Consider the following 25727-nt stretch of genomic DNA (forward strand, 5'->3'; position numbering starts at 1 on the left):
TATGTTTGGCCTTGAAAGAAATCCCCTGAAAACAGGAAACCACTCTTTCACTCCACTGTGACCATGAGGCCATCTGCCTAACCTCCGCTGTGTGCAGCAGAGAGCACAGGCCCGTGAGGAGGCCTGACATAAGAGCTCTGTGTAGACATGTGAACTTCATGCCGGGCCGCTGCCAGCTTCTTGGACAAGAGGGCCCAGAATGACCAGGCTGTGGCAGCGTGAATGGCTGCATGGAGAGAGCGGGTGGGTATATGCAAGTCTACATAAAGGCCGGGTGGGACTACAAACCTGCCATTCCCTTTCCCTTTGTTCAAGTATTTTTAACCCTTGAAACACAGTGATATTTACAAACAATAAGATCTTTCTGTATGGAAACTTAAGTTTCCAGCCAAATTGACAATGTAAAATTAAAAAAAAAAAAAAAAGACTTTCAACCTAGATTCAATTCAGATCAAAACCGTTATCTACTGCCTGCACCTTTTTTATTTTTTAACTCTGGGAAGTCATTCCTGTGACCTAAGATTCCAGTTACAAAAGAGGAAATGAAAGCATCTAAGCTTTGCGTTGACTATCAGGCATTCCAAATGTATTATTTTAACTGCACTCTATCTACTGGCAGAACTCCCAGCTTTCCTGACCTCTCCCATTCCACCCTCCCCTGCCTCAGTCCTAACTGGAATCACAAAGGGAGGACACTAGGGAAGTGGAAAGGGAAGACAGGGAAGGAAGGACTGGGGCGGGGAAGAGGCACTCCATGATGTTTCTGGCATGAGAGACTGAAGACCTCTCCGAAAAAGAAGGGGAGTATCAATGGAAATACCATTTGGACAGCACTGGACAGACCAGTGGCCGGGGGTCACGGGTACAGGGGACCCTTCTCTATTTCTTGTCTCAGCATGCAGTGAACAAGAGGAATCACAAGAAACACGAGCTTTTCAGGTAAGGAAAGCTACTTTATACAGAGAATTCACTCACCCCACAAGTTTTGGAATGCTGGAAATGCAAAGTGGCCCAAGGGAGCGTGGCAAAAGCCAGGTGCCTGGGCCACCCAGGTAGGCACTAGCAAGTTATCATATGAACACTTCATAAGTTTATTAAGAGAACTTCCTTTTCTCCTATTTGTCTACAGCCTAATATTTCAAAGGAAGCTGGGAGGGGGGCTGAGCTATTTTTATCTGTCCATTAGTTCTTACTCTACGGACTCTTCAGTCCACAGGGACACACAATTCTGGGAGAAGAAAGGCTAAGTGCTCCTTTGTTGTTGTTGCTTAGTGAAAGAGGGTCGGGGGAAAAGAAATCCAAAAAGGAAGCATGTGAGGAAACTTCCAGCTGTGGTGGAGGAGAGGTCAACAATTCCTCTCTCTAAGAAACAAATATAAAACTGGACGAAATTGTCAAAAATAATAATTTCAGGGCTCTGGAAATGAATCAAAGGCAAATAATTTCAGGTAAGAACAGTGGGAGTCTGTAGCCCTCATGCCTAAAATTGTTCTCATCTGTTTTCCTCTTTTATTTTTTAAAAAAACCATAACAATTAATAATAATTATAGTACTGTACTGCTGGGTTTATAACACAGATAAATGTAATACATACAATAACAACACAAAGGAAGAGGGAAGAAAAGGACCTCCAGTAGAGCAAAAGTTGCTATATTTTACCATATTAAGTCAGAAAAACCTTAGATCAACTGGGACACCTTAAATCAACTGGGATAAATCAACCTTAAATGTGTACTGTAATACCTAGAATAATCATTAGAAGAATAACTTAAAAAATATGGTTATACTCGACTATGTGCTACCTGCAAAAAGCACACACACTAGAGAAAGTATACTACACTAAATGTAATCAAGAGAAAGATAGAGTGGCTATATTAATATAAAACAAGGATTTCACAGCACAGAATATTCTCATGGATAAAGAAGGTCACTTCATAATGGCCGAGGTAAATTTCTCAAGGGGAGATAACCCTTCAAATTTATGTACTGGTAACGGTTTTAGAATACATTGTTAAAACTACAAGGAGAAGTAGAGAAATCTACAACTATAATCAAAAGATTGCAATATTCTTTGTTCAAAAATGGATAGAAGAGGTAGCTAGAAAATAGAGATACAGAAGATATGATCAACAGTCAATGAATGGTATCTAATTAACATTTATAGAGCCTTTCTCCAACAACAGGGGACTAGCGTTTTCTTAAACGCTAGACCACATTCTGTACCACAAAATGAGTCTCAATAAATTTAAAAGGATCCAAGTCATAGAAAGTACATTTTCTGACCATCATCAAATTCAGTTAGAAATCAGTAACAGAAATATCTCTGAAAAATCCTCAAGTGTTTGGAAACTAAATGAAATACTCTAAATAATCCATGGATCAAAGAAGAAATCAAAACAGAAAAGTATTCTGAACTGAATGAAAATGGATCAAAATTTATGGGATGCCACTAAATGAATACTCTAGCAAGAAGTGTCTACAGCAAAAAAGAAGAAAAGCTTCAAATGATGACAACTCTACCTTAAGAAACTAAAGAAAAAGAGCAACTAAAACCCAAATAGTAAGCAGAAGAAAGGAAATAATAAAGACCAGAGCAAAAAGAAATGAAATAGAAAAATAGAATAAAGAAAATAAATTAAAAAACTGGTTCATTGAGAAGATAAATTTTATAAACCTCCAGCTAGATTAATAAGGAAGAAAGAGAGAATACATAAGTTGTGTTATCAGGAATGAGAGCGGAGACAACACTTCAGATTCTACAGATACCTAGGAGACAGGAATATTATGAACAACGTTATGCCAATAAATTCTACAACTCAGATGAAATGAACAGATTCCTTGAAAGACACAACTAGCCAAACCTCACTCAAGAAGAAACAGATAATGTGAATAGCCCCATGTCTCTATTAAAGAAACTGGATTTTGTAGTCAAAAATGTTCCTACAAAGACAGCCAGTAAAGATGACTTCACTAGGGAATTCTACCAAATATTTAAGAAGGAAGTAATACCAACTGTAAATAAACTTTTCCAGAAAACTGAAGAAAAAAGAATTCTTACCAACTTATTCTACAATCAACATTACTAATACCAAACCCTAGTAAAGACATTATTAACCAAGAAACTGCAGACCAGGGGCACGTGGGTGGCTCAGTCGTTAAGCGTCTGCCTTCGGCTCAGGTCATGATCCCAGGGTCCTGGGATCCAGCCCCACATCGGGCTCCCTGCTCAGAAGGAAGCCTGCCTCTCCCTCTCCCACTCCCCCTGCTTATGTTCCTTCTCTTGCTGTGTCTCTGTCATATAAATAAATACAATGAAAAAAAAAAAACAACAAACAGGGGTGCCTGGGTGGCTCAGTCGGTAAGCGTCTGCCTTCAGCTCAGGTCATGATCCCGGGGTCCTGGGATCAAGCCCCGCATCGGGCTCCCTGCTCAGCGGGAAGCCTGCTTCTCCCTCTCCCACTCCCCCTGCTTGTGTTCTCTCTCTGTGTCTCTCTTTCAGATAAATAAATAAAATCTTAAAACAAACAAACAAACTGCAGACCAATATTCCTCACAGACATAGATGCAAAAATTCTAAACAAAATTTTAGCAAGTTGAATATGACTTGCTACAAAGGATAATATAACTAGGAAGAGTCTGTCCCAAGAATGCAAGGTTGGTTTACCACTCAAAATAAATTATCTTAAGCAAATAATGGATCAAAGAAGAATTCACAAGGGAAATTAGAAAATAGTAAGAGAAAAAGGAAAAGTAAAACCCAACATACCAAAACTTATGGGACACAGAGAAAGCAGTTTAAGGGAAGTTTATAGCAATAAACTCTTACACATTAAAAAATAAGAAATCTCAAATCAACAAACTAACTTTAAAACTTAAGGAATTAGAAAAATAAGAACAAACAACCCCAAGTCAACAGAAGAAAGTAAATAATAAAGATCAGAGCAGAGGTAAACAAAAGAAAATAAACAACTGAAAAAAAAAATCAATGAAATCAAAAGTTGATTCATTAAAAAGTCAGCAAAATTCACAAACCTTTAGCTAGACTGACTCAGAAAAAAAGAGAGAAGAGGCCTCAAATTATTAAAATAAGAAATGAAACAGAATATTACTACCAAGTTTAGGGAAAGGAAAAGGATTATAACAGAGTACTATAAACAACTGTCTGCCAACAAATTGGATTACTAGATCAAATGGGGAAATTCCTAGAAACACAAAGCCTATCAAGAATGAACTACAAAGAATAGAAAATCTGAATAGATATTTAACTAGTAAGATAACTGAATCAGTAACCGAAAAAAATTCCAGTAAAGAAAAGCCCTTGACCCGATGGCTTCACTGATAAATTCTACCCATTTAAAGAACTAACCCCAATTCTTCTCAAACTTCTCCAAAAATTGAAGAGGAGGGAACACTTTCTATCTCATTTTATGAGGCCACCATTACCCTGATACCAAAGTCAGACAAAGACACTACCAGAGAACAATGCTCCAGACCAGTATCTCTTATGAACACTGATGCAAAAATCTTCAACAAAATACTAGCAAACCAAATTCAGCAGCACATTAAAAGGATTATACACCATGACCAAGTAGGACTTATTCTTGGAATGCAAGGATGGTTCACAACATACAAAAATCTATTAATGGGATATACTAACTACATTTACAGAATGAAGGGGAAAAAACCCACATGATCATCTCAGTTGGTACACAAAAAGCATTTGACAAAATTCAACAACCTTCCATGATAAAAATACTTGAAAAATAGGAATAGAAGGAAACTACCTCCACACTATAAAAAGCTATATATGAAAAACCCACAGCAAACATCACACTCAATGGTGAAAAACTGAAAGCTCTTTTCTAAGCTGAGGAAGAACAAGCCAAGGATGTCCACTTTGGCCACTTCTACCCAACATAGTTCTGGAAGTTCTAGCCAGGGCAATTAGGGAAGAAAGAGAAATAAAAGGTGAGAAGAGAAGAAGTAAAATTATCTCTGTCTGCAGATGATATGATCTTCTATGAAGAAAACCCTAAACATTCTACCCACAAAAACTGTTAGATCTAATGAATTCACCAAACTAGCAGGATCAAGGTCAACATACAAATATCAGCTGCATTTCTATACACTAACAATGAACAACCTAAAAGGGAAATTACAAAATAATTCCATTTACAAGAGCATCAGAAAGAATAAAACAATTAGGAACCAACTTAATCCAGGAGTGAAAGACTTATAAGATAAAACCTACAAAACACTGCTGAAAGTAAAGACATCCCATATTCATGGGTTGAAAGACTTAATACTGTTATGATTTATTATTACTCAAAGTGATCTATAGATTCAATGCAATTCCTATCAATGTCCAATGACAATTTTTTTTACAAAAATAGCAAAACACTCCTAAAATCCATATGGAATCTTGAGGGACCCTAAAGAGTCAAACAATCTTGAAAAGATAAGAACAAAGCTAGGGGCGCCTGGGTGGCTCAGTCGTTAAGCGTCTGCCTTTGGCTCAGGTCATGATCCCACGGTCCTGGGATGGAGCCCCGTGTCGGGCTCCCTGCTCCGCGGGAAGCCTGCTTCTCCCTCTCCCACTCCCCCTGCTTGTGTTCCCTCTCTCACTGTGTCTCTCTCTGTCAAATAAATAAATAAAATCTTAAAAAAAAAAAAGATAAGAACAAAGCTAGAGGACTCACAATTCCTGATTTCAAAACTTACTGCATAGCTCCAGCGATGAAAATAGTGCAGTACTGGCAGAGGCAGACCTATATACCAATGGAGTAGAATAAAGAGACCAGAGATAAACCGTAAGGTTTTAGAAGGTCAAGGAAATAAACTGTGTATATAGTCAAATGAATTATCAAGGGTGCCAACATCATTCAATGAGGAGAGATGATTTTTCAATAAAATGGGGCTAAAGTGTTATCCTCCCGGCAGCAGATTCTGCTGAATTTAAGTTGGCCTCTGTACACCTTACTTAGGACATGACAAACAACCTTGAGGGCAAAAGCTGAATCAAACTGTTGAGTCCGCTACTCTGGCATTGTCTTTCCCCTGGGATTTAGGACCCTCAAATATTGACTGTTTTAGTAGCTCTGAATTAGAATTTTAGCATCCCTACTCAGAGGATTCTGAAACAAGGTCTGGACCACTGCTTTCTGTTTGGTCTCTGCCTCATGCCACGAGTTGGCCAATACTCCAACGGTTTAAAAAAGCAGGGGTAAATACGGAGCTCAAGTCAATGTGTTTTCTTTCTGCAATTTTGGCTCCTGCCAAATTGATCCTAGCTGCCTAGGTTAGTCCCCCGGTGCCTTGAAATAAATACACACACACACACACACACACACACACACACACCCCACACACACATGCACGCACTACTATTTTAAACAAAATCGTAATTCTCAGTAGAGTCTGGTCTGATATTCTACCTAAACAGAAGTTTATATTTAGTTTTAATTACTGATGTATTCTTACGGACTAGACCATAATTTTCCCGAGTTGAGAAACTGTCTTTTTATTTCCTGATTCTGCTTTAACACCCAGAGCGCTATCTGGTGCACACCTCAGTATGTATTTGACAAGTTAATTTTTCTCTCAAGAAAAACTGTTAGAAAGCAAGTAAAGCACAGCACATAAAACATTACTTCCAAATCATTCAAGTCTGTCAGTTTTTCTGCCTCCAATGATCTCCACTAAGACATGTACAATCTTTTCTTCTCTAGCCCAAGCATTAATGAGCAAATCCCTCAATAAAACTGTGCATTCTTAATGGTTATTTGAGATTAAATTACCTCAGGCAGTTCTAAAAGCTTTTTTTTCATTTACTAAAACTATTTTGTACTAGATTAAGTGCTTTCATTATCTTTTGGATTAACTAATCCAATTCTAGGTCTGGCGTTTTATCAGAAAACAAAGATTTTTCATCCGAAGTAAAGCTATCTTAAATTAACCTTTAGAGGCCCCTTGACTATATTCAGTTAGGTTTTTCCAGAACAAGAAAACAATGGTACACCAGAAGCTGCTCAATACAAATTTTAGAATCGAAGAAAATATACTGAAAGTATAAATTATTTTCTTGGTTACCTTATCAATCTGATACTGTCAATCCCTAACCAAACAGCTAGAAGAACCGAAAGTAGTTGCTTCTGGGAAGCAGAAATTACAGAGGTTATGAAATAGGCCAATGGATTCGCACTTTTCCCTATAAGCACTTAAGAATTATGAATGTTAACTGCATATTTAAATTAAATTTAAGGGGCACCTGGGTGGCTCAGTTGGTTAAGCAACTGCCTTCGGCTCAGGTCATGATCCTGGAGTCCCGGGATCGAGTCCTGCATCGGGCTCCCTGCTCAGCAGGGAGTCTGCTTCTCCCTCTGACCCTCCTCCCTCTCATGCTGTCTCTCATTCTCTCTCTCAAATAAATAAAATCTTTAAAAAATAATAATAAATTTAAAAGCATAACTGTAGAAAAAATAAATAAAAACATAATGGGTACAAACTGAGACACTGATTTAAAAAACAAGGAAGATTTAATCCTTAAAGCAATAGTGCTGAAGGTTGTTTATGTGAGATGCCATGGACTCATGAGACAGCCTTGAGGCCATCATTTATCCTGTGGGGCTTTTCAGTCCGACATTTGTAAACCTGACAGTAAATCAGAATGCCAAGGCCCTTTCAACAGTAATAATTCTAGTATTCTAAAACTTCAGTAAACAGTAAGTGGCAGGACACAATTTAAAAGAGAATATGTACTTGTTAGATAAAAGGCAAACTCACAAGGGCTTGTTTTGTAATGGATGGTTAATGAAGTTATAGTGATTAGCACAATTATTTTAGGATGACTCGTAAGAGAGTTAAAGGAAGATGATATGGTATTAGGGAATCTATCTCCGTTGATGAGACAGCTCCTACGACATAAAGCATGCATGGTCCAAGCATTAATGCTGCATTTGGGGCCTGAGAGAGCAGTGTGTGCCGAGTGTCACGTACAGGCTCCTGCTCTAGTGAGCTGGTCAAGTGTCACAACCTGCCCTTTCCTGCAGACTGTGAGTAGTCAGAGACCAAAAGAAATTGGTCCCAAACTGCTGGCTCCAAAGGGTGGGTATTCTCATGCATATTTACAGCTAGATAAGGAAAGGGTTCTGACACTTCTTATATGGCTCTTGACAAATTAAGAGCTCTATCAGATATATCTTTCCATTTACTAAAAGATTATGCATTTCGGACTGTCCAATTTTAACTCACAGACTTTGAAATAAAAGACCCAGTATCCTATCTACTTTTAAACAGCAAGAATAGAGATCTGTCTTGCAGGAAACAAAAGCAAGACAAACAAAAAAGCCATACATATGTATCCTTACAGAAGCGTCCATAGGAAGTAAAGAAAGGGGAAATTGGGTTCATAGCATAAGACTGTCTAGCGTCCAGAAAGGTTTTTCTTTTTGTATGTTAACTATTCCGTTTTGCGTATTTCCTCCCGCACTGTAAGTACCCACTAAATGGAAAAAACTTAAAATTATTAATTGAAGTTTTTAAGTTTTTGAATTAATTTGTATTTTTTTTTTAAACAGTTGGAGTACCTCTAAATAAATGTTTCTTTACAAAAGCAGCAAGATGGGTGGGGTGTCTGTGTAATGTCTACTCAACACAGCAGAAAGATAAGAGGAAATCTTTGGTATGCCCATTTCTAAAAGTCTTAATGGGGGAACCATCTGGAACCAGCTGCATGACAAATCCCACGTTCACCTAAACCTCAAGGGTTTCCTCGTGGGTATAAGAACGGACAGATGCCAACAGGGCGTGACCATTTCCCCACACTGCAAATGCCTAAGCAGCACGTGGAGATTGGGAAACTCCACAGGACCTCAAGGCCCCCCCTGTGGCTTTCCTCAAAGCATCTGCGGATTAGCCTCTCTTCTCCTCCTTGCTTCCCCCAGAATTGTATTTTTTTTTTTTAACCAATACAATGTCCCTTAAAATCACAGAGCCAGAGAATTTAGGTGGGAAGGAACCGAGAGACAATTGTTAATAAATCACTGATTTTATGCTTGAATCATCCCTATCAACTTGATTATTTAACTTTTTAATCAACTTGATACATGGCAAAGTTCTATAACTAAGGGGAAGTAATTTATAATTACCTAAAATTACTCAACTGACATAGCAGTCTAAGAAAATGTAGTTTATGTCACCAGACAGCACCCAATGCCATAAAAAAAAATAATAATTTAAAAATCTATTAAACATATAAGTCATGCTAGAGAATGTGCATGGCTGCCTCAGTTACTCCTCCATTTTACGAAAGAGAAAAGTGAAAAATGAGGCTCAAAGAAGCTAAGTAATTGGCTTTGGGTCACAGTAGGGGCAGAGCTGATACTCAAGTCCACAACCTTAATTACTACTCTGTGTGTGATTCTGTGTGATCAATGTATCACCTGCAGTACTTGCACAAATGCAGACCCCAGGGTCTCAGTTTATACCTCTAGAATCACAAATCTTTGGGTGTGGTCCTCAGGAATCTGCATTTTCCCCCACAATTTTCCCAGTTTTTTACACACAGGGCTGAGAACCCCAGTTATAAAAATGAACCTCTAATGTATTCCATTACATTCAATATATAGATTCAGACAGTCAGTCAGCTCTGTCATGTGCTGAGCCTTATGCCAGATGCTAGGGGCAAAAACGAGCTCACAAGTCTAGAAAGGAAGACAGACATGCAAAGTGACAACTTTAGTACCCTTGTGATCCAGCCTGCAGAGTTTGGGAACAGGGAAAATGAACTACAGATGCAAAGACCCCCAAAGAATATGCCCTGAAATACAGCAAATACTGTCCTGAAGTCAAGGAAGAACTAGGCTCCCTAGTTTCTGTGAGGAGGGAGTGGAACATGTGAAGGATGAACCCCCCTGCAGGAGTGAAGCAGGGACAAAAACTATTTTGCATAGAGGCTGTTTTCTAAGCTGGAGGGGCAGACACTCCCCAGACGGAAGGGGTGGAGGGAGAGGATGCGGAGGCATTCGGGACCAAGGTGAGACTGGGCAGTTCACAAGAATGAAGAGTCAATGAGGCTACACAAGGGGATCATAGGGGATCACTGATCTCCAGACTGACGATCTTGGACTATAACTGCATGGCCTTTAAAGAGGAAGTAGCTTCCGGATCACAATTTCAAACCAGTTTGGCAGCAGAGCAGAAGACAGACAGAAGCATGAGGAAAATTACTTATGTCCGTGCAAAAACTTACACACAGTGTTCACTGCAGCATAAATGTAACAGCCAAAACAACCGAAATGTCCATCAACAGACGAATGGAAAACATGCGGTATAGCCAAAAAAAATGGAATATTATTTGGCCATAAAAAGGGAATAAAGTACTGACAACACAAGCCACAACATGGATGAACCCTGAAAACATGATACTAAATGAAAGAGGCCAATCACAAAGACCGCCATAGTATGTGAGGCCATTTAAATGAAATGTCCAGGATAGGTAAATATATGGTGATAGAAAGCAGATTAGTGCTTGCCTACAGAGCAAGTGAGGACTGACTGCTAATGGTTACAGCATTTCTTTGGATTGATGAAAATATTCTAAAACTGACTGTGGTCAGTTTTACAAAACCCCGTGACTATACCAAAAACCACTAAAATGTGTATCTTAGGTGAGTAAATTGTAACTTATGTGAATATTTCAATTTAAAAAACCATAATGAAAAAAATCAAGTGGTTGTGCAATATTGACTCACGTTTGAGATTTCAGTCTTAGATCAAACTTGTAGCCATCAGCATTGATTCTCTGGCCATTCATCAAAGCTGAGAGTATCTGTTTTATGCCTGCTTTCAGATCTGGAGTATTTAAATCTTTTATGCTGGAGCTTCCTGTCTGGCTTCTTTCACTTAGCATAGTATTTTCAAAGTTCATTCATGTTGTAGCATGCATCAAAACTTCCAATCCATGAACATGGGACATCTTTCCACTTATTTAGATTTTCTTTAATTTCTTTCAGCAATGTTTTCTAGCTTTTGGTGTACAAGCCTTGTCCTCCCCTTGGTTAAATTTATTTGTAAGTACTTTATTCTTTTTGATGCTACTATAAATGGAAGTATTGTTTTAACTTCATTTTCAGTTTTCATTACTAGAATATAGAAATGCAAGTGATGGGGCACCTGGGTGGCTCAAGTTGGTTAAATGTGTCCAACTCTTGATTTTAGCTTAGGTCATGATCTCAGGGTTATGAGATCAAGCCCTGCACTGGACTCCATGCTGGGCACAGAGCCTGCTTAGGATTCTCTCTCTGGCCCCTCCGCCCCCACCAAAATCACTCTCTTCCTCTTTAAAAAAAAAAAAAAAAGAAAGAAAGAAATACAAGTGATTTTAGTATACTGACCTTGCACCCTGCAATTTTCTTTCTTCTTTAGTCATTTTTTTTTTGAGATTTTATTTATTTATTTGGGGGTGGGAGAGGAGCAGAGGGAGAAGGAGAAGGACAAGTGGACTCTGCACTAAGTGTGCAGCCTGACATGGGGCCTGATCCCAGGACTCTCAGATCATGACCTGAGCCGAAACCAAGAGTCAGACACCCAAACGACTGAGCCACCCAGGTGCCCCCTTAAGTCATTTTTGATAGTGTATTTCTAAGAATTTGTCCTTTTACATCTAGGTTATCCAATGTGTCAGCGTACAGCTGGTCACAGTATTCCCTTTTAAGTATTCCTATTATTATTATTATTAACTAAGTAAATAAGTATTCCTTATTTCTGTGAGGTCACTAGGAATGTCCCGTCTTTTATTCCTGAGTTTTAGTCTGCTCTCTTTTTTCCTTTGTCCATCTAGCTAAAGGTTTGTCAATTTGTTGATCTTTTCCAAGACCAGCTTTTGTTTTCATTAATCTGTTCTACTGTTTTGTCTGCTCTAATCTTTATTTCTTTCCTTCTGATTGCTTTGGTTTAGTTTACTCTTCTTTTTCTACTTTCTTAAAGTGAAAGGTCAGGTTACTGATTTGAGATTTTTCTTTTTAAAGGCAGGTGTTTATGGCTATAAACTTCTCTCAGAGAGATGCTCCCAACGCCTCCTCTAAATTTCAGTATGTTGTGTTTCACTTTCACTCTCCTTATTTTCTAATTTCCCTTCTGATTTATTCTTTGGCCCACTGGTTATTCGGAATTTGTGTTTAATTTCCACTTAGTTGTGAATTTTCCTTCTGTTATACACTTCTAATTTCATTTCACTGTGGTCAGAAAAGATACTAATCTCAATCTTTGTTCAAATTTATTGAGACATTTTATGACCCAATATATACCCTATCCTGTAATGTTCTATGTGCACCTGAGAAGAATCTTTGATTCTGCTGTGGTTGGGTAGGTCTGGTTATATGTATATATATGTGTGTTATGTATATATGTATGTACACACACACACATATATACATATACACACATATATAGTATCTAGTATCAAGTTCAAGTCTTATATGTCCTTGTTGATTTTCTATCTACTTATATCCCGATCATTTTATTTTTGCTAAGTAATTTTTTATTGCAGTAAAATATACATAAAATACATAGAACATACAATTTATCATTTTAACCATTAATGAAAATATTAATTTAAAGTAAAATAGATATGGGGCGCCTGGGTGGCTCAGTAGTTAAGCGTCTGCCTTCGGCTCAGGTCATGATCCCAGGGTCCTGGGATCGAGCCCTGCATCGGACTCCCTGCTCAGCGGGGAGCCTGCTTCTCCCTCTCCCACTCCCCCCGCTTGTGTTTCCTCTCTCGCTGTCTCTGTCAAATAAATAAATAAAATCTTTAAAAATAAATAAATAAAAATGAAGTTAAATAAATATATTTTTACTCTTAGTTCAGGTGAGATCTCAATGAAGGCAGTTAACAGGACTCAATTAAGAAAGGGTTACAGAATAGCTGAATTAAAGTACTGGAAAGATTAGCTACTCTGGAAAGGTAAAAAACGGATGCTATCCAAGTGACACTCAGCCAAGTTTGGGATAGACTTTGTGTTGAATGCATTCTTAAAATTCAGCATAGGATTCCCCATCTTAATATGAGATATGTAGCAAACTATGACACTCTAGCACCTGGTGTGGCCAGTGCTCATGTGGGACAAAGGAACCATATGATTAAATACCTGGTAGCCTTCTGTTTTCTTCTGACACCACTTCAGCAAGGCATTCCTCTTTGAACCTCCATATTCTCTTGCCAATGCTGACAGAGGGTCCTTCCTTTCTTCCCTAAGTGAAAACAAGGAACCCAAAGTTAAAATATTTTTTATCTGAGCTGCATTATAAACCAGAAATCCCACAAAGAAGAGAACAGTGTTGGCTTGCATTTTTTGAATAGGATAATTGCACACACTAAGACATCTAATGGTAAGATGTGTCTTCACTCATTTGATTTTACTTAATAATTTTTACAGGGCCCTCACAGACCCATCACTGTCAGGGGTTTCTGCTGTCTGAAGGGAGGGACTCTATTATCCACACGGAAACTGGCAAAGATTCAGCACAACGTGCATTCACAATTAATGGATTGCACTCCAGAACGCTTGGAAGGGGGAAGAATAACCTGACACTGGCAGCACCTGACAGCTGTCACGGCTGCCTTTCACCCAATATTTTACCCTTCCATAATCTTTATGCTTCAGTTTTATTTTACTCACTTTTGTATCCAACCTTTTACGTTCTCAATCATTTCCTCTTTTTTAAAAACAAATCACTTACTGTAAATACAAAGGGCAAGATTATGCAAGGTGAAGGATTATAAGGCATAGTTCCTACCTTCAAGGTGCTTACAACTGAGGGAAGCAGATAAGACAACAGATGGCAACAAATATCCATAAAACACCTCAAATGTGCTTACTGCTATGTTATACACTCTATATTAACTATAGGTAATTAGAATTTTATCTTGCATAGAAAAATGGGATTTTTCTGTAAATTCACTCACTCATTCAATACCTCCTTATACACCACTTTGCCAGGCAGTGTGCAAGTGCTGGGCAATGGGTAGTGAACAACACAGAGTCCCTGCCCACTCGAGGAACTTCAGAGTTTACTATAAGATAGATATATGTAGAAAGAAAAGAAAAGAAAGAAAAAGAAAATCCAACAATGGCTACTTATAACTCATTTCTTAAAAATATACGTAGGGTACTTTTGGGCACTGTCAATTTCCTTGGAGGAAGAACAAATATCCTGCTCCAGATGAGACAATCAAGATTTTGGGATCACTCTGGTGTTGACGCAAGGGAGGCATACAACCCTACATATCCTGGACCAAATCCTTCCTTTTAGTAACTACTTTAGGACTACCCGGAGTGAGAGTACTTCTAAAATAACCCGTTCCTTCACAAGTGGCATACCCTTGAAAGCCTGGTCTAGTTTTTAGTGATTACTTTATAAATAAAGCAGAGATTCTACCCCACACCCCAGAAAATTTAGTCCAATGAGTGTCCCAAAGGTTATTATGTTACAAGCGGCTTAGTATTGTTCAGCGCATTGACTCTGTCTGTAGTCACCCTCCAAAATAAGTTAGGAAATAAAAAGAGTTCATTTAGAACTGAAGCTTTTACAATTGAAAGGTGCACTGAAGCAGCACCGGTCTCATTTATCTTAGAACCAGAAGTAAAATACAAAAATTTCCGAGCAGCAGTTAAAACTGCTGCCTTGAAGAAATACACTTTTATGCTTGCATGCCAGCCCACCAGACTCCTGCTTTGGTTTAAAAAGTTCAAAGAAGTTTGTTATAATACCACCGAGCACAGGAAAAGAGAATGAAGATAAAGTTAAGATATGTGAATGAACACAAAATAAATAAATAAATAAATCTCCATCATGCTCAAACTACAACTACTATAATCAATGTGAAAGGTTTATTCTGGCTCACACCAGGTCTGTTTGTTTACAGAAACAGCTTAAAAAGCATCAAAGAAGAGTAATTCTATGGACTACAATGGGAAGCTGCAAAAAAAAAAAAAAAAAAAAAGATCCTTCCAGAGCTGCGGGGTCATCTCTCATAACTTCTTCATTGTAAGATGAAGACACTTTCGGGGGCCCTGGGTGGCTCAGTCGTTAAGCGCCTGCCTTTGGCTCAGGTCATGATCCCAGGGTCCTTTGATCGAGCCCCGCACTGGGCTCCCTGCTCAGCGGGAAGCCTGCTTCTCCCTCTCCTACTCCCCCTGCTTGTGTTCCCTCTCTTGCCATCTCTCTGTCAAATAAATAAATAAAATCTTAATTAAAAAAAAAAAAGAAGAAAGATGAAGACACTTTCCAGGAGATGCCTTGTTGAAAATCACAGCTTCTAAGTAGGGAAGCCAGGAAGAGTGGGTGCCCTTCCCACAGGCACACTGCAGGCAGCCTACCACCCAAGACGGAGACAAGCATGGACAGTGCTCTCCCTGCATCGGCTTGGGCAAAGCCAAGAGCTACCCTCATCACCGCACCCCTACTTGCTCTGATGGTGCACTGTTTACGGGACCACTATTCTAAGGGGTTGGGCCCCTAGAGGCAGGGCTTTAAACACAAGTATATAATTTGAGTTTGACAGGCCAACTATTCCATTTTATCCTCATACGTCATATGTCAATATAAAGCTAAAGTTCTGAAACCCACTCCTATCCCTCCTTCATCTCTTCTGAATAACCTCAATATCCCTATAACAATGTATGCTTCATTTCTGACATCTGTTGTTTTTCCTCTAAATGATAACTACTTCTTAGTCCCAAGTGGCTTCTTACATAGGAGAAATATGAATAAAATATACTATTCCATTTTCAGGTATTGTTTATCAGTGATCAGTGTGGCATCATGTTCTCAGCTTCCAATATACAACAATTAGAGTCCCCTTTGGTAGCTCTCCTTCTTTCATTCCTTTTCTAGAAATCTATTGCCAGAATCAATCACCTTTCCCTTTGAAAAGCCTCCAGAGTCCCAACCTCCCTTCACCATTTCCACTGCTATCATCCTGATCCAGGCTTGGTATCTTTGTCCCAGAAACATCATAATGTCATTTTAGTTGTGTTCCCCGACTTTTGTCCACAACAGAAGAATCCCTGAATCACCTTCTCACATTGATTTACTTACCCCACTTTATAGCTACTACCACATCCAAGTGACTCAATTGGACTATAAAGAGGTTCCATGTCTAGCCACACCCTACTGTCAATCTTTCCTTCACGGCCCCTGGATGTGGTAGGTCCACACCTTCCTCTGGCCTTCTGTACCCATCCTCTGTGCATGCGCAGTACCACCTACCCACAGCATCCCAACCCTCAGTTACTCACCCTTCTATACGTTGGCTCACTGTCACTGACCTTGCCAAAGATACCAGCCCGCCCTCCCCACCCAGACACTGCTCCTCTCGGAAGCCTTCCCTAACCCTCCACACAAGCCCAATATTCTGATTCTACAACGCTTACTTTTGAGGAGAAGAACCATCTCTTTTACATTGTCTTTCTTTTTATTATACCATCTTACCCAATTCTGGGCATAGAAGAGATGAGAAAACATTTAATAAGACACAAAGAAAAAAAATCAGTGCTCGACTCCCATTATTTTACAACCTGATCACCAATCTCCAAAGGCCCGAGAAGTATGCATGAAATGTATCAGTATTAATTGTTCTCTACCTTATCCGACTTCGGGTGGTGGGGGTAACAGAAGCCGTAGGAGAGGAGGACAGGGAAAGCTGGGGAGACGTGGTTCCCATAGCCATAAGGGAGGCCGGCGACGCTCCCTCAGGTGCAGAGATGTCTCGTTTCATCTCCTCACTACTTCGTCGAGACACTGGTTGTGAGAAATAGTCATTATGCATTTTATAGAAATCTAGAAAAACATTTACTTTTATAAAACACTTTTGAGTTATTTTCTTCAAAAGGTTCCAAAAAGAGCAGAAATTACCATATATGAGGAAAAACTAACATTTTATCATACTGGTAACTTGAAAGGGTTTATTTCTTTCACTAAGAAAACTGTAAAGAAGGTACAGCAGCTGAGATATGCACTGAACCCCACATTCCCTGAAGGTAGGAGCGTGTCTTATCCATCCCCATTAACACTCACAGAAGCTACCCAGCATATAGTTGAGTATTCCAGAAATGTTCGTTTAATCACAAATACAATGAAAACCAAAGGCTAATTAAAGCAATACTTGGCAACTATTCACTCTCAACTAAAATAAACATAACCCTTCTAAACTTAGCCAAGATACCATTAAAAGGAAAGAAAGGAAAGATACCTCATTACAGGGCCACACTTAATTCTGGATCAGGCCATGTTTCTAACAACATGAACCAGGGCACCTGGGTGGCTCAGATGGTTAAGCATCTAACTTCGGCTCAGGTCATGATCCCAGGGTCCTGGGATCGAGTCCCACATCGGGCTCCCTGCTCCTTGGGAGCCTGCTTCTCCCTCCGCTTCTCTTTCTCTCTCTCTCCCCCCTTCTGTCTCTCATGAATAAATAAATAAAAGCTTTAAAACTAAATAAATAAATAAAAACATGAACCAGTGAGACAAACAGAAAACCAAAAGGTGTCAAGTCAACTACTGAGAAACAAGTTCAGGAAAGTTCTATTTTGAAAGGCTAGCAGAGTAAAACATCACACCTTATCAGAACTACAGAAAGTTCTGAGAACTGCTAAGTGGAAGTAGCCCGTGCTTCAGCCGTTGGTAACAGAGCCACAACAAAAGCCACTTTCTAGCAAGGAGGCGCTGACTAGGCACAGGTGCTCGTGGCCCTGGGCTAAATGCAGAGGGAAAGGAAATGTGAGCCAAAGCTCCTGACCTCAGACACACGCTCTCTCACATCAGAAGATGCTGGATGTGCAGGCGCCCCGAGCTGGCTGTAATCAATGCAGTACATCAGTAATTCTTCCCTGATGACTAACTGGCCCCCCCTCTTATTGACTAAAATGTTCTTGATGATTTTAGGATAGACACAAGCAGAACATAACTCGGCATTAGTAAAGTGATGTCTGTAAAGATCCAGAGGAGAGGGATCCTTTCTCCTATTACGTGATCTTATTAGAATGATGTATTTATACATATTTCTGACATAATTTTATAATTATTCTTGATTTTTCTTTCAATGTCAGATCTTCGTATGCCTTAAATCAGCAGTTTAAGTGGTGTGCTAGAAAACTGGCTGAGAACACCTTTCATCATTTTATATAAAATAGAGGAAACTGAGAAAGAATCAGAAGGACTCTGTGAGAAGAAAAGGCTTTGGAACCTGGGCTTTGGGATGGTAATTTTGGCTGGACTTCCCACTAATATAAAGACCCGGCTATGATGTCTAAAAACTGTACTAACTTAAATCCCCGTACAAGTGGAAGGTTAACTGTATGAGGTAGAGTTATAGGAATTTCTCCTTTCCTGGTCCAATTTCTAGTTGAGTTATAAAGGGTAAATAAAGGCCACAAAGGGAAAATAATGTGAGCAGTTGATAAAATGGAGTTAACCCTAGGAGACAAGGGGAGCCTGTCAAATTCACATTGTAGGATGGCTTTAGCATACTGGAAAAATCTGGCTTCTGGAGAATTTTTGGTGTGCTCCAAAATAACAGTCACGACACACCTTGGGATGGATATCCTAATCTTTCACAACTACACTGACTTTAATATCAAGCTATATTTTTGGCACAACATCTAACCCACTCTAGGCCCTTCCTAAATACTTGTTAAATAAATGATCTAGTTTTGAGGGTTTTTTGTTTTATTTTATTTTAAAGATTTTATTTATTGAAGAGAGAGAGAGAGAGAGAGGACACAAGCAGGGGGAGCTGCAAAGGGAGAGGGAAAAGCAGTCTCCCCACTGAGCAGGGAGCCCAACATGGGGCTCGATCCCAGGACTCTGGGATCATGACCTGAGCCTAAGGCAGACGCTTAACCGACTGAGCCACCCAGGTGTCCCTGTTTTATTTTAAAATCACAGCCATGAAATGTAATTTCTATAGAATCTGGAAGATACAACAGGGGAAATTCAGAGTGAAAAATAATCAACTCAAGGGGCCCCTGGGTGGCTCAGTCGGTTAAGCATCCGACTCTTGATTTCAGCTCAAGTCATGATCTCATGGTCGTGAGATGAAGCCCCACTCCAGGCTCCTGGCTCAGTGGGTAGTCGGCTTGAGTTTCTCTCTCTGCCCCCTCCACGCATTCTCTCTCTGAAATAAAAATAAATCTTTAAAAAGAAAAAGAAAAAGAATCAACTCAAGAGCTAAAGAGGCAAGAAAAGTTAAATAAAGCATTCAGTACCATTACTAAAACTTCTGGAAGAGTCTTTCTAAAGGAAATTCTAGATAAAAAGTCATCACCTGAGATGGTCTTGGCACTTTCCATGGCAGGTACTCTCGGCAGAGAAGCGGGTCGGCTGGTTGAAGATGTTCTTAATAGATGCTCTGCACAAAATGGGAAGGGTCAAAATAAAGACATCAGACACTGAACTTGAAGTCACAAAGGTAGCAGGAAGGTAAGCTCTCCTCCTCTCCCCACCGCAAGCTCATCCTTCTTTCTCAATCTGGGACACTCTAACAATTCCCCATGGAGCCCACGTACAAAAAAGCTTCCATACACAAGGACCGTGGGAAAACATTTCATTCAATGTTTGATTTCTAGGGATGAGATTTGACACAGATGAATGCTTCTAAATCACCGACTGCTACTTACCTCTCTGACATAATTCAACCAAACTTCAAAGACCCTCTATGTCGGTCTAAAAGTACAAACTAAATCAAAGCCTTGCCCTTATGTTCCTACCGATAGTGGGGAAGCCATACATACACACCAGAGACAAAGCGAAATAAGTCAATCAGAGAAAGACATGTATCATAGGACCTCACTGATATGAGGAATTCTTAATCTCAGGGAACTAACTGAGGGTTGCTGGGAGTGGTGGGGCATGGGAGGGATGGGGTGGCTGGGTGATAGACATTGGGGAGGGTATGTGCTATGGTGAGCGCTGTAAATTGTGTAAGGGAAAAATGAAGTGGGGGAAATCGGAGGGGGAGACGAACCATGAGAGACTATGAACTCTGAGAAACAAACTGGGGGTTCTAGAGGGGAGGGGGGTGGGGGGATGGTTAGCCTGGTGATGGGTATTAAGGAGGGCACGTACAGAATGGAGCAGTGGGTGTTATACGCAATGAATCATCAAAAACTAATGAGGTAATGTATGGTGATTAACATAACATAATAAAATAAAAAAACAAAGAGGACTGGACAATTAGAATAAGAATGACAAAGTATTATCAAACTGCAGAGTGAGAAGCCATTCACTTTGATTTCAGGCAGCAGGGAGGTCTTCAACAACATAATGACGTTAAGCTGGGCTTTACTAGTAGAGAAGTGGGGACAGTATCTTGGCCAGAAACAACGAGAACAAAGGTATAAGGACATTTGAGTTACAAAACAATAAAATTCCAGTGTGGCCTCAACACAGGGCATACGGAAATCAGAGAGGGAGGCAGGAAAAGGGGCCTTGAAGGGAAGATGAGGCTGACCGACAAGAGCCTTCATTACCTGGTATGGGGACTTCAGTCTGAGAGCAACAAGGAAGCACCAGACCTTTCTGAGAGTTTGGGAAGGAAGCACACAGGTACTGCCTCTACTGCCCAGCTTGCAGCCGCGCCCTATGCCACCCCTCCCTTGCTCTCTAGACTTGAGCTGCCTTGGAAGTTTCTGGAGTTCCTCAAACATTGGCACAAGCCGCTCCCCCGCCTCCTGTTCTCCTCCTCCATTCCCACTGTAGCCTGGCTACCTTCATCATCCTTCTCATCTAGCCTCAACATCACTTCCTCAGGACCTGCCCGTGCCCCCCCTCCCACCCCCAGAATGGCAGCCCCAAATAGACCAGCACGCTTCTTCCCTCAGGCTACAAGCCTGACAAAGCTGTCATGAGGCCAGGACGACAAGCACCAGGACGGACAGACTAGATGTGTTCTGCCAGGTTGCCACGTGCTAAAGATGCGTGATCAGCATGAGGGAAAACACCACCTCTTAAACTTACTGAAGACTACTAGCCTCACTATCCAAGAATGGCCCCACAGCAAACATATTTTAACAGATCATTCACCACTTCTTTTTAAGAACTGACAATTTAAAAAATAGTTCCTCTCAGAATACCATGATGTCAAACGTATGGCATGACATCTTTCAAAGATAGCGCACCTATTATTCCAGAATCTATTTTCTAAGTGTATGAAGACCATTTGGTTACCAAATGCTGTAACTACACACAACTTTGGGAAGGATGTACTTACTTTCTTAATGAAGATAGGACTTACATAGCCTAGTCACTACATCTCTCCAAACCTGAACAAACATCACCTGTGTGCGAAGAGCCCACAAGCAAGCATCAATCAGAATTCTGAACCCTGTCAGCAGGTGGCTCACCCTCACAGGAAGAGCATATTATGCACAAAGTCTGACAGACAAAACAAAGTTAGTAGAACACGGAAATAGTAGGAAACAGAAATCAACATTTTTAACTTAATCAAAATTTCCATTTTACAATTATGCAACTAGTCATTTCCCTAAAATCTTAATCTCCCAAAGAACATAGCAAATGAAGGAAGTGAAAACAAAGCTCGTACAGACAAATGAATCCAAATAAGGAGCGTGTTGGCTAAGGCAAGAAGCCCTCGTCATTCCCTACAGGGAAAGTGTTTCTAAATTACCTTCTTTCTTTCTCTTTCACACCGCACACTATCGGCACACAACTGCAACAAAGTTCACGAAATTTACTGATTCCTTTGCTCAACCCTGGTTAAGGCTTTCCTTACTGCATGTCTAAGGAGCTGTCTCCATTCGGCAGGTGGTCCCCTACCACAGACCAACACCTACTTTTTGAAAGTGTACAAAATTGTACTGAAGGCCTCGATAAGGTTTTTTCAAAATTCTTTGTGGTCAACTTCAAAGGGCACAACACAGTCTGCTGCCATTCCATGAAGTGTTTTCATCGTGAGACTCACACTCGCTCAGAGGCTCTTGTCCCATTGTGAACACATGTCCATTTACTACTGCTGTCAGCCGCTGGGTTCAGTCTGCATGTTAAACTGTCAGTTTATCACTCTTCAGCAAATCAGATTAGTGTTTTACAGTCATATGTGGCAAGCAGGAGAGATTATATTTTACAGTAACAGAGTCTATTCTACTGCCATATGGAGCTTTTCTTGTCTTTAATCCATTCAATAAACAAAAATCATTTGGGTGTCCACTATTTGCTAGGCACTGGGCTTGGTGAGAAGGTTAGAGAAAGGAACAAAGGAGGCAAGAAACTTACCCTTACAGAACTCAGAATCTAGAGCAGAAGCCAGATATTAAAAAAAGAAAATCATTACAAGTGAGAGATGCTAGGAAAGAACAAGTACATGGGGCTCTGGGAACACAAGAGGGGATGTGACCTGCTCTTGAGGGGAGGTCCGGAAAAGCCTCCTTAGGAAATGACATCTCAGTTCAGATGAGAAGGGTAATTAATAGCTTTTACACAGGCAAAGGAGAGGTTGGAGGGGAGATAGTATTCCCAGCTGAGTGCTCAGCACACATCAGAACAACTCCAGGGCAGCGACGTTCAGAGGATGGGGAAAAGAGCAGCTAAGAGGGCAAAGGCAGGCTGGGGGGGCCAGAACAGGCAAGGGGAAGCATGCAGGTGATGCAGGCCAAATTAAGGAGTTTGGACTGTACCCTGCTGGCAATGCAGAGCCAATGAAGGCACTTAACCGACTGAGCCAAGATGTGAGCATTTTTAAATGACAATGGAAGAGAGCCAGCAGACAGGGTAAAACTGAAGATCTGAGGCTAACAGCATCTGTGACAGCTAAGGGGAGGGGGTGAGATCCAGGGCTCAGGGGAAGGGATAAACCTACACAGAGATGTTCTGTTCACGTCCAACAGACAGGCAACGATAACAGGAGCATACTAGGTTTGCTACTTAATTCTCTCTTATTTTAGAAATCACAGAAATAAACAGGTACAGGCAGTTGTCCCTTTATTGTTTCCCAAAACAAATTTACAGGCAGAATAGTGGGTTTTAAAATAGGAGCCTAAATAGCCAACTTCTGTTCAGAGAGTAGTTCCAAACGGACTGATGCTCCTGCCAAAAACGAGTATAAAATCTGGAAAAAAAAAAAAAAAGAAGAAAGAAAGAAAATCAACGACTTAAAGGCACTCTTCTGAAGAGAATCCAAAAGCAGGCAGAAAATGAAAGGAGTAAACGAGTGGAAGACTGAAAGAGCGTGCGGCGAGTTCCGCAGGTTATGGCTACAGGCACGAGCGCAGGCCCCAGGTGAGGCCGCACAGGACAGCTGGTAGAACACACAGCCTTGCTGCCCTGAAGAAGCAGAGGGCAGATCTCAGGACAACCAAAGCTGCTGAAAAGGGGGAAATACCAGAACGAATCACAAATTCTATATATGGACTCTGCCCAAATCTCTCACTGACCTCTGAAAACCACAAGCACTCAGATTCCAAGGAGTTGAAATTAAGGACATTCCAAGGAGTTGAAATTAAGGACAAAATAACTGAACAGGGATTTCAACTGAAGGAAAAGAGGTTAGATGGAGTTTGAGATGAGCCAAGGTAACTGCTATGCTATCAAAAAACAAGTTTCTGCAGAGGAACAAAACAGAAAATAATCTCTACAACGTGTGATTCACACCAGCCAGAATATAATTCAAAATTACTAGACATACAAAGAGAGAGAAAAAAGTGACCCATACTCAAAAGAAATGGAAACCTACCCAAAGATAACCCATGTTGGAATTAGTAAAATTTAAAGCAGCTATTACAGATATGCTCAACATTATAAAATATATATATGTTCTCAACAAATGAACAAATGAGCAATCTCAGCTGAAAGAGTCACAAGAGTCTGAGACCGGCACTCCCTGAGACGCAGTATGTAAAGGCAGCCGAGAGCTGAATGCGGAGCAGACACCGAGGAAACTCCTCCCAAACACCAGCCCTCTAAACACAAGGATCAGCAGAGCAGTTGGAAGCCTGGTGTGCACTAAGGACACCACAGCAACTTAACAAAACTCAAACCCAGCCCAGCTCCCGAACAGATCAACTCAAATTCCCACACTAAACACCTACCGGAAAGAGGTGCCCATGTCAAGGCATAAAACCAATCTACTGCCCTACATAAGATGTCCAGATTTCAACAAAGAAGTCTAAAATATATAAAAAGCAAGAAAAAATGGTATATCCAGTTTACTATGTCAAGGCACAAAGTAATCAATAAAACCGACACAGATATGGCAGAGATGTTGGAACTATCTGATAGGGCACTTAAGGTACTATGATGAGTATGTCAACGCCTCTAATGAAAATAGTAGACAAACAAAGAAGACCAGCTAGGCTTTCCTATTTGATTTTTGCTTATAGTTTCCATCTCTCTGCTAAAATTAGATAAATAAAACTGTGAGAACCCTATCTCTGGTTCTCAACTGAAGGTAAGTTTGCCAATATGCCATCATTTGGAGGTATTTTTCACTGTCACACCTGGGGCAGGGGGGTGCTTACCACCTAGTGGGTAGAAGCCAGGGAGGCTGCTACACACCTTACAATGCGCAGAATAGAATGAACTTTACCAGATACAAATTTTTTTTTTAATCGGTCTTCTTTTTTTGTTGTTTTTAAAGATTTTATTTATTTGACAGAGAGAGGCACAGCGAGAGCAGGAACACAAGCAGGGGGAGTGGGAGAGGCAGAAGCAGGCTTCCCGCTGAGCAGGGAGCCCGATGCGGGGCTCGATCCCAGGACCCTGGGATCATGACCTGAGCCGAAGGCAGACGCTTAAGACTGAGCCACCCAGGTGCCCCTACTAGGTACAAATTTTTTTTAAATCAATCAGAATTGGGGAGTGAGGGGATGAAATGCAGAACTGGACAAAATTAATCTAACTGCATTACAAAAGCATGACATAACCATACTGAGAGAGTGGTGAAAAAGGGGCCGAGCTAAGTAGAAAAACAGTGTTTTGACTGGATATGCTCAGGCTAAACACAAAATGAACTGTACACGCTGTACTCCGTGGATCTGCTTTTCACAGGGGTATATGGTATAGCAACTGTGAAACTACTGGATATGTACAGGAGGGTTCAACGAATACATAAGGGTATTATGGACAATGACAGCCAGGTTGCTCATTGTCAGGAGAAAGAAGGTACAAATAAGGAGTGGGAAAAGGTTATCATGAGCCCTTTGATGCTGGCTTGGAGTCAAGAGGTATGAGCATAAACTCAGTTTTTGATAGACAGATACAGAAATAATCCTTACGTGTGTGTATGTGCGCATGGGTTGGTATTCATGCAAAGTTTTCCTAACTCTATCCAGGGAGGGATTAGAGGCAATGACGCCTCAGTAGCAACGAGCATACCTAGCACCCAGATCTTGTTTCCTGAGTACTAGTCTCTAATAAAAACTAACCAGGGCTCCTTGGAGAAGTGGTTGATTCCAGAGCTGCTGCAGGAAAAAGAACAAGTCTGGATCACTTTGTGGTGCCCAAAAGAAAAAAAGTGCTTTTTTGGGAGGAGGGGGTTGCATTAAAAGAGCAAGGTTCAATTGTGAAAGAGCTCCAAATGGTTCCCAAGTTGGAATAATCTGAGGAACAACAAAAAAATAACAGTAAGAAATTACAACCCAAAGAATAAAATAAATACCCATGAGTCTATACTAACACAAATATATGTTAAAAAATAAAACAATAAGTATAAT

General features: G+C 40.4%; 1 protein-coding gene and 1 long non-coding RNA gene across 2 annotated transcripts in view; one reads left to right on the forward strand and one right to left on the reverse strand.

The window, feature by feature from the left end:
• The window catches only part of SPECC1L (sperm antigen with calponin homology and coiled-coil domains 1 like), a 105990-nt gene that overhangs the window by 18334 nt on the left and 61929 nt on the right, over window positions 1–25727 (reverse strand). Inside the window, exons 11-13 of the mRNA XM_025857318.2 lie at window positions 19328–19411; window positions 16647–16803; window positions 13149–13251 (exon numbers count right to left, since the gene is read on the reverse strand). Coding sequence (XP_025713103.1) covers window positions 13149–13251; window positions 16647–16803; window positions 19328–19411 — 344 coding nt within the window. The remainder of the gene's footprint in view (window positions 1–13148; window positions 13252–16646; window positions 16804–19327; window positions 19412–25727) is intronic.
• Window positions 619–25727, forward strand: part of LOC141371883 (uncharacterized) — a 32911-nt gene continuing 7802 nt past the window's right edge. The window contains exons 1-2 of the long non-coding RNA XR_012377174.1: window positions 619–939; window positions 19358–19482. This is a non-coding gene — a long non-coding RNA (uncharacterized lncRNA). The remainder of the gene's footprint in view (window positions 940–19357; window positions 19483–25727) is intronic.

The sequence above is a fragment of the Callorhinus ursinus genome, unplaced genomic scaffold (genome assembly GCF_003265705.2).
Source record: "Callorhinus ursinus isolate GAN/ISIS: 27379988/994484 unplaced genomic scaffold, GSC_fseal_2.0 scaffold117, whole genome shotgun sequence".
Lineage (NCBI taxonomy): Eukaryota > Metazoa > Chordata > Mammalia > Carnivora > Otariidae > Callorhinus > Callorhinus ursinus.